This window comes from Fukomys damarensis, unplaced genomic scaffold (genome assembly GCF_012274545.1).
Source record: "Fukomys damarensis isolate Sample0158 unplaced genomic scaffold, DMR_v1.0_HiC HiC_scaffold_35, whole genome shotgun sequence".
In the NCBI taxonomy this organism is placed as follows: Eukaryota; Metazoa; Chordata; class Mammalia; order Rodentia; family Bathyergidae; genus Fukomys; species Fukomys damarensis.
This window is the reverse complement of record NW_022900947.1, coordinates 41,042,402-41,052,263: the sequence shown is the minus strand read 5'-3', so window position 1 is coordinate 41,052,263 and position 9,862 is coordinate 41,042,402. Positions and strand designations below refer to the sequence as shown.

The following is a 9,862-nucleotide window of genomic DNA, read 5'->3' as shown; positions in this document are numbered from 1 at the left end:
AAAAAAAAAAAAAAAAAAAAAAAAAAAAAAAAAAAAGGAAAGGGAAAAGATTCATATAGGACCATGCTCAGCAGTATAAATGTAAATGCATATAAGAACAGAACCATGATAAAAGTAACAATTACAGAAGTCATTCAATTACACAGAACAAAGGCTCAGGAGAAAAAAACTAAACACGAATATGTTAAAAAAACAAATATCTAAGTTTAACATGATTTGAATCGTGAAAAACACCATTTGAACTTCCTAAACAGTTAATCACATTTAAATAATTTAATAATTCTGATTTCACACCTCAGAGTACCTTGGTTCATTTTTTTACAGAATCAGCTTTGATTGCAAGCCCTTGTGACCCTATGAACTGCCTGTCAACAGCTATTTATACAAATCGGCCTTACCAGGAAGACCCCTTTGAATGCAGAAGGTTCTTATACAGTGCTGCTTCTGCATGATCTTCCTGCTTTGAGCAAATAAATGAATCATGTTTTCTTCTCAAAAAATTCAAAAGATCACCATAGCAACAATATTCCGTAATGACCAGGGTAGGCCCTACAAGGATATAAGAAAAGGTTAAAAAGAGGTGAGGCTATACACTAGAGATAATCCTGTCTCCCACAAAAATGCCCAGGGGTGATCATGACTATTAACAGTCAGCTTCAATGAATGTCCCAATACAATTCTATTAACATCACTTTAAAAAGCAACATTATACAGAGTAAAATTAAACAAGCAACTCCTTTTTCATCTAATTTTTTTTTCTTTCATAATGGTCCTGGGGATTGAAACTAGGTCCTTCACACTAAGTTATGTCCTCAGTCCTTTTTTAAGACAGGGTTTTGCTGAGGCAACCAACTTGCCCAAGCTAGACTCAAACTTATGATCCTGCCTCAGCCTGAATTTCTAAGGGACATGAATGTTAAGTCAGGCAGAAGTGATAGCTTTCACTACTATTACCAAGCTTCCTACGTGAATCCTTGATTCACTTCTGTTTATGGCAGGGTTTCACCACCCATTATGATAAATGTTATTATGGAAATGAAGAGCCAAGACTGCAGCAGAGTAGGAAAATCAGCCACATGGATCAAGCAGCTGAGACCAGAATGGAAGATGGGCAAAGTCCTGAAACAACCCCTGTTCTGAGCACTACTAACAGAAGAGAATTTTGGTGTTACGAATGCTTAAAACTAGTTCTGAAGCTAACAGGCAACTAACTGCCTTGGGTAGAAAATGTCTCATGAACAATTCATGATATGGTGAAGAGCTTCTCACGGACTTGTGAGGGCTGGTTTTACGAAATTATCTAAAGCTGTCAACTTTCCATGGTCTCTCCAAATCTCCACAAACAGCTCGTCTTACACATTTTTGTTTCTTTAGACCAAAATGCCTTCTGCAAACAAAGACATCCTCAATGGAGCCTCGACTAAGACTGCAGAATTGGAAATTTATTTTTATAGAAGTGAAACACTTTCTTCGTTTGGCATATATTTCAGAACTGGGCAACTTAGGGACCTATTTTAAATCATGGCATGCAAATGAATATTAACTCTTTAATGACTAAGCATGATCCAGCAACACAAAATGACAAAATTCCTCTGGTTGAGATGGGACATTCAAGAGACTGATATTTCTGATGTAATATATAGGATGGTAGCTATCCTATATATCCTATGTCCTGGGCTGTTTTTTATAGGGTGATAAAAGTAAAATTCACATTCTTCTTTAAAATTTATGTAATTATTCATCAATTTGGCCACTTATTTATGCTTTCAATATAAATTCCCTTTTTTTTTTTTGGTACTGGGGGGTCGACCTTGGGCCCTTGTGCTTGCAAGGCAAGGGGCAGCACCACTGAGCTAAATCCCCAGCCCCAAATGTTTCTTCTTTTATTAACATATAATACCTGAACTTATTTATGGGGTACTTTATTATAATGTGCAGTACATACACATAATGTGTAGTGATCAAATCAGGATAATAATAAGACAGGTACAAAAGATAAATATATTCTCACTCATTTGTGGAGTGAATAGAATATAGGTCATTGGAGGCTACGAAGGGGTGGGGAGTACTGAGAGGGTGGGAATGGGCACCAAAACACACTTAGAGGGGAGGAAGTGGTTCTCATGTTCTACTGCACAGTGGGACAGTGATAGTCTCTAATAATAATACGTCTCAGAATAAATAGACTTGGAGGGTTCTTAGAACACAGAAGTGATAAACTGCATTTCTTGAGAACCATGAGGAAAACAATAGCTAGTGAAAGAGAACAAATTTCTGGATAAAAATCTTGTGAGCCGTTTATAATAAGGCATTGTCAATATAATATTATAACACCCCCCTTTTGGTAACCTGACATAATTAAAGACCAAGAGGACACAGCCTTACCTCCAACAGTGCAGGCTCCCAGGAGATTTACGATGTTCATATGATTCCCAAGGTAACTCAGAATCTTGAGTTCAGACATGAGGGCCTCTTGTTCCGTTAAGTGGGCACTCGCTAAAATTGGAAATAGCTTATTTTAGCAAAAAAACCCAAAAACCCAAATTTGGCAAACTGGTATTAGGCACATCCACTAGCCCAGAGACGCTTACGCTTCAGCATCTTGACAGCAACGGTCATGGCTGCATCTGATTTAATTAAGCCATATGCAGTGGCTTCCACAACTTTCCCAAAGGCGCCAGCACCCAAAGTCTTCCCTTTAGAAAGAAGAATGGCAAGGTCAGAGGTGGCAGTGACACTGAAGAACCACTTGTGAAGTTTCCAAATCCACAAAGGAATTCAAGACAAATGCGTCTAGAGACATTTCCCTATAATGTTCCCTCTGCCAAACCTATCAATGCCTGTGAAATTTCACAGCAAACATTTCTTGTTTCAGGTGGAATAGAACAAAGGAAGCCACCAAAGTTCCCTAAAAGCATTGTTCTATGCACCCAAAAAGGCTACATGGAAAGTCCCTGTTTCATACTGACCAAAACTCAGCCTATTTCTGGGAAACTCCCATTTGTGATCATAAGGAAGTTGTGTTGGGTCTATGTAAACATAATTGTTTCCATTTATCTCCTCAACAACCTTCCACTGCACTTCATACATGGGTTTCTGGGGGAGAAAAAGAAAGATATATCACCTTTTAATGATTAATGCCTTGGCCATTATAGCACTCAAGGGAGAAAACAAATTGATGGTTACCTGTAAGCATTTGTAGGTGAGAACCATCACAATGATGCACATCATACCAGCTGTGATCACAAAACCAATCAACAAAGGGGTGAACAGGGTGTGGGGATGGGTTTGTTCTAAAACAGAAGAGAAGAAGGAACCGCAAATTATTAGCGAGACAGGGTCTTTGGTCAACCCTCTATTCCAAATGGACCCACATCACATCCCACAGTTCATGCAGGAGACACTTGCTTACAATTTACTGTAGTCTATCAAAGGAATCAAAACACAACCTTGAACCAGATGACTGAGAAGTTTAAATTTCTGTAACATATAAATACTTTTATGCTGTTTCAAAGCAAAACAAGATCTGAATAAACTTTCCACTTCAAAACCCTGCCTTAGACAATTTTAATCTTCCTTTATGAACAGTTTATAGTTTCTCCTTTATGCTTTATGTTTGCAAAATTTTCTACACTGAACATAAATGTCTTTTACAACTAAGAAAAACACTTTTAAAGTATGCTTTTCATTGCCCTGTCTAGAAAGATCAATAATGTAGAACAATATAAGATTCTTCTCATTACTAAAAAGCTGAAGAAATATTACTTTTTGCCTCAGTCTTGCCAACTCAAAAGAAAAAAAGAAAATCACAAGATGACAAAAAACTAAGCCCTAAATATTTAAGTGCCAAGTTTGTCTTCTAACTTTATACCAATTCATCAATTTTTCCTCAAGGATGATTTAAATTATGCTAAAAGAGCTAGTAACTCATGAAGCACATTGTAAAAAAATTGCTTGCTAGCATGATGACATCAAGGTCAGGGTTAACTTTTTGATACAGTGTCTGGAAAAGTCATAACTTTTTTTTTTTTAATATTTTGGAGCTGTGGATTGAACTCGAGACCTTGAGCTCACGAGGCAAAGGTACCACCACCGGGCTAAAATCCCTTGCCCTCATTTTTTTTTTCCTCTCTTTATTGACACATGGAAGAGTAATACAAATGTGTAATTGAATTTAAATCTTAAATTGACCTAATTATGTGTTAGCATAAGGTAAATATACTCCGTTATTTACTTTCCACCTCTTTCTAATGGAGACAATTATGAATATACAGAAAGACATAAATGTCTGTATAATATACAAAGAAATGTGGTTGAATGGTTGAAAGTACTCTGGAGAAGTATAAATTTCATTAACGAAGTAGTGCGGGATGAAGTTTGGTGAATTTGATGACAGTGGGGCATGATGCAAGCAGTACCAGAAATGATACAGCCCGTGCTGAAATGGACTTGAAGTCATGAGTGGCATGGCAGACAAAGCCTAGTATCCCCTTAAATTGGAGTAAAAAGAAATATACCTTTATTGTTACCTTTAAATGCAAAGTTAAAAAAGGCAGAAATCTTGCCCACATCGTTGGAAGCCTTACACTCGACCGTGCCATTGTGCCGGAACATGCTAGAATCTATGGAGCTCTGAACCAGGAGTTTTCCAAACGGTGGCAAAGAGGAGTTCTGGATTTGGACATCTACTGGCTGTACAGAATTAGAACATCTAGGGACAGAAAAGAACAAGGTAGGCTTGTTCAAGGGAAAGAAACAAACACGTAAAAATGCCTTGGATTTGGCATGTATTTACAGCAAAGTTAAATTTTCATGATTAGTAATAATTTCCTCTTCTACGGCCCTCAGAATGAGAGTTACTTTTGCGGCCCTGAGAAGGTGCCGCACTTGTGGAAGAGGAAGAAGTTTTGGAGCTAAATGTAAATTTGAAGCCTGACCTAAACACACCTATAGCATCTATCCCAAGACTCAGAGACAAACTGGGTGTGGTGGTGCAGGCCCCTCATCTCAGCACTACGGGACACTGAGGTAGAAGGATCACACATTCAAACTCAGCCTTGGCAACTGAGAGACTTTTATAGTCTCCTAAAGGCAGAGATCTTGGGCCCTCCTTATCACTTCCCTAAAGAAAATATTCCATAAAGCTCCCCCCAAAACAATAATCCTATGTAACCCCTTCTCACATATTAGCAAAACAAAAAAGTCTATTCTGTAAAAAATAAAATTTCTACCACTATTCTGACCACTCAGTTCTGATGTTAAAATGGGCTTTTAAAGCCAGAGCATTAAATAGCATATGATGGATAAAAACAGCAACGCTGACCCCATTTTCGTCTTCAGGTAACGTGAAAAGACAATTTAAGGCTTAAGTGTGGACTGTGAAGGAGAGGCAGCATAATGCCAGATGTTCTCTGTTCAGGGCCTGGGCACCTAATCAAGGAGAAAACCTTTTTAAAATCCGCCGCTTACAAACACCATATGTATATTGTAATTGCGTGATCATTACTTTTTGGTAACTTGACAATTAACTTGTGAGGTAATTTTTTCATGATAACTACAGCCACATTTCCCACACACATTACCTCCTGTGTATAGAATGAAAATCTAATTACTCTGTCCTAGAAAATTGCTTTATCTACCTGCAGGCTAGAAATTGCATGATAAATCCAAAAAGATAATCACCAAAATAAAGAAGTCATTCAGTAATCATTTTTCAGCAAACAAAATTAATGTCTACCAGGAAAAGTATAGTCATTATTCGTCTCTTAAAAAGCCACATGGATTAAAAAAATAATAATCAAAACAAAGCTTTTTCATAAAAAAATCTGAAAACATATTTCAAATTCAACTGAATTATAGTCCTTCCCTTCTGCATTTTAAGCAGTGCCAAAAATAATCATCTCACCTTGGCTCCATTCCTGAACAAAAATACCAATCTATTGTGGGCTCTGGGAATCCCGCTGCCACACACTGGAGCATGCCATTCATGAGCCTGTCATAAATCAGGATTTCTGGTTTTGCTGCAGGAAAAAAAAAGAGAAGAAACCATATGTCAGACTGCTGAAAGGCCTCAGAGATTTGAGCCACTCTTTCTAATCCTTAGAGCCCTTAGGATCTGCCTATGAGATGGAGGGCACACTGTTTAAAGGGGGAGAATCTGAGCCAGGAGTGGAAAATACAGGGAGGTGGACATAAGGATCGGACCCAGCCAGCAATGATGTTCACAGTGACTGCTGTCCAGTCTGGCTGGACCACCACCAGACAGGGAAGTGGCCACCAACCCTTGGAAGCAGAGGGCAGAGGACCACCAGTTTCTGCTTCCAGTAAGTGGGAATTTAAAAGATTGCTTCAGGTCCAGACTCCAAGATTCCAAGCCAATCCTGGTCAAAGGATTCCTGCCAAGGGGATTTCAAATTACTGTACCTGTGACAAGTATAGTGACTGTGGGAACTGAAATAGATGAAATTAGGAGCTGTTAACAAAAAGAGAGAGAGAGAGAGGGAGGGATGGAGGGAGGTGAGCGAGCGAGCGGGCGGGCAGGCAGGCAGGCCCTACTCTCTTTTAAGGTACCAGAGGGACAGAGATGATAAAGAGTAGAAACAGCCTGTTCATAGGGAAGCTAAAACATCAGGTAAAGACAATATAGATTTTTAACCCCAAATCTTTATTTAAGATCCAAAAACCAAACAGAAAATTAGAAGAGGAAACTAGCTCAAGAATTTTATTCATACATGTGTCAAGAGTCTGCATATAATCAGCAAAAAACATAAATTGCATCGGCAGGAAGCTTCTAATTTGACATTTTTGTGTAACTATAATAATCAATGGGTATTCAACAAGTTCAAGTTCTTCAAATTATTTCTAAAGTGAAAGGAGGATGAATTTAGATTGGGTTGTTCTAATTACCTGATGGTTCCTATCCCTCTGAGGATGAGTATGCTAAACTACGAGAATCTTGAGGACAAGGGTGGTGATGTGTTCCCCTGTACTCCTAGAAGGGCAGCTCCCACTGCTCCAAGGCTGAGCACAGAACCATGAGGGTGGTGTGCACTAGACAGTTTGAACACCAGATCCCATACTTACCCATTCTCTGCCACTGAATTCTATTTCTCCATGTGTAAAATGGGAATGATAACAGGAGACATCTCATAGAGATGTTGGGACAAGTAAAAAAGAGCATACAAAGAACTAGGAGTGACATGAAGAAATGAAACAATACTTTTATTATTATTATTACTACTGTTCACTCAGTTATTCTTCCTACTTGGAGAACCAAGGGGACAGCCTCTTTGGTTAATCCAGTTAGTTATAACTTAACTGTATCAGCCACTTTTCATACTCCCTTCAATGACCTGGAAATTGCTTTTTTTTTTTTGGTACCAGGGATTGAACTCAGGTTCTTGTGCTTGCAAGGCAAGCAGTGGAACCACTGAACTAAATCCCCGGCCCTGCTTCTTTAAAATAATATGATCATGTGTGTTATGACCTGATTGGGAACTCAACATCAATTCTAATGCAACTGACAGGAAAAACAGATGTGGCGAGAAGCTGACAGATCAGAAGCTTAAGAAGTTTTTCTTCCCAAAGAAAGGTAAAACTAATAAATGATTTCTATGGAGACTGACCTTTCAGCATTCACCTTCTTGGAGGAAAACCAGTTGGCAGGGATGAGGGTGTCCACATGCATGACACACCCACCTGTCACTCAACCTGGCCCTGCTGATGGGCAGGCCATTTGGCAAAGACACACGAAAGATGGCTTTCCAAAGCATTCTCAAGGTAGGAACATCCTTGAGAGTTTGGATCCAATGCCAGCTTTCACAAATAGAGCAAGAAGACGAGCCATCATCTTGCAAAAGCATCCATCTGGCAAGTTTCATTTAATTATCATGGGCAACTGTGTGATCAGGCTGAAAAGTAGGACATAACACATAAAAAAAAATAGTGGACTCTTAGGAGAATGCTATTTTCTGGAGACTGCAGGCACTGTACGGTAGGTCTCTCTGACTCACTTTAAGTATCACCTCTCTTTCCAAATTACCTCCAACTCTCCAAAACCAAGCTGGTTGGTCCTTTACACCACCCTCATGGCACTTAGGAACACCTGATGGGTTAGGCCAGATCATGGTCTGCCACCTCCTTCAGCCTCCATGTCCTCAAGAGCAGAAACCTTACTGATCAGAACTGACTCCTAGCACAAGGTCTGAGCCACAGAAGACACAAGGAAAGAGCTGCAAAATGTTTAAGATCCCACCCTCAAGGCAATCAAAGAGACACACAAGAAGGGACCTAAAGCTGACTTTCTGGAGTAGTAGAACTATTTCCAGTTCTTACAAGAGTGTAATAAGAAATCCTCAGTCGTGCCCAGCCAAGTGATTTTTAAAAAAATATTGACACTAATGATGTGTGAGAAGTCTACACATAGAAGGCAGAGGTAACTGGATACCAGAATTCAAATAGGATTGAAGTTCATAATACAAATCTATCTATACCTACATTACTGTTATCACTTATCCTAATAACTAATACTTATCCTAATAACTACAATGACACAAGATGGACTTTTAGTGAAACTAAATATTAATTCAACAGAAGAAAAAACTTTTTAAAGACTGAAAGAATGCTTAAGAGTGTTGAAAATGATTATATCTGGGCTGTAGAGTTACAGATAGTTCCTATTTATTCTTCTGACTTACTCTCCAATTTTATTTTACTGTCACAAAACATGAAGCCAAAAGTGAACCTATAAGACATTTTAATTAAAAAAAATTGGAAGGATCCAAAATTACATAATCAATTACATATAGCTTTGGTGACAAGTGCTCTGAGATCTAAGCCTTCTAGCATCGACACCTGGTAGTAGTTACACAATGGCCATGGCTAGCAATGGTATGGTCTGGCTGGCCTACCTTTTCCTGTGGGCCAGTTAACTGGGTGTTTTACTTTAAAGCTACTATCCCAGAAGGGTTGTAACCTGAGGCTAGTGGAGCAGCTTTTGTCCTGTTGGGCTGTAGAGGACCCTGAATCTTCAATGTGCATCAAACCAAGAGAGAAGGTTAAATGCAGATTCCTGGGTTCTATCTCACTAACTTCTATATGCTCTGGATCTTACCCAAAAATGTGCTTTATTCAAAGCACTTCGAAGGAACCCTGATCAGGGCCATGACAAGAGAGGGGCAAGAAAAGTGCCTACACTATGCCATTTCAGAGGCTACTAACCTACCTGCAAGTTAATGCCTCCTGACATTCTGGAACTCTTGCCTCATCACTGCCCCAACCTTGTCCCCATTCCTGATGGTGTGACACCCCACTCAAAAAAGGCTAAGTTACAACAGTCTAGTGTGGGCTGTATGTGACAAGCTGCATTAGGAAAATGTTTAATTCATAAAGAATGAGCTAGGTAGAAATCTGATTCCTAAAAGTAAAAATCTGGGCTCATCTGCGTTTTGTAGTGCCTCAATGCACCATGTAAGGCATTAAACATACATTTTGCGTTAAAGATACATAATTCTCCAGGTTAAATCTGAGCTGTGGGTTCTCAGATATTCTGCAATAAGCAGTACACCTAATTCCTCCCAAGTTGGAGGTTTAGATAAGCCTCAGAGGTGCATAAGTTATGTATTTTCCACAGAGTTTTAAAAAATAGTCTTTTTTCCCCTCTCAAAGCATTGTGGACCTAAGCCCACTGATCAGCTTGTAGGCAATAACTCTATTGCTTATGCAATTAAAAATCCTGAACAGATTTACTCCAAATTTGTGATCTTAAAAATTACTCCTTTTCTCAACCATCAGGTCCATGTGGAAGGCAAGAACAAAATGAATTTTAAGAACGTAGCACAGATAACGAGAGCTGGCAGCTGGG

The 9,862-nt window shown here is 39.0% G+C and overlaps 1 protein-coding gene across 4 annotated transcripts in view; it reads right to left on the bottom strand.

The window, feature by feature from the left end:
- The window catches only part of Kit (KIT proto-oncogene, receptor tyrosine kinase), a 48,010-nt gene that overhangs the window by 10,438 nt on the left and 27,710 nt on the right, over positions 1–9,862 (bottom strand). For 2 of the 4 annotated variants that reach the window (XM_033758859.1, XM_033758860.1), the window contains exons 8-14: positions 5,906–6,020; positions 4,518–4,711; positions 3,187–3,293; positions 2,970–3,096; positions 2,592–2,696; positions 2,386–2,496; positions 399–549 (exon numbers count right to left, since the gene is read on the bottom strand). In XM_033758859.1, coding sequence (XP_033614750.1) covers positions 399–549; positions 2,386–2,496; positions 2,592–2,696; positions 2,970–3,096; positions 3,187–3,293; positions 4,518–4,711; positions 5,906–6,020 — 910 coding nt within the window. The remainder of the gene's footprint in view (positions 1–398; positions 550–2,385; positions 2,497–2,591; positions 2,697–2,969; positions 3,097–3,186; positions 3,294–4,517; positions 4,712–5,905; positions 6,021–9,862) is intronic. The other 2 variants (XM_033758861.1, XM_033758862.1) reach the window with 1 other exon arrangement.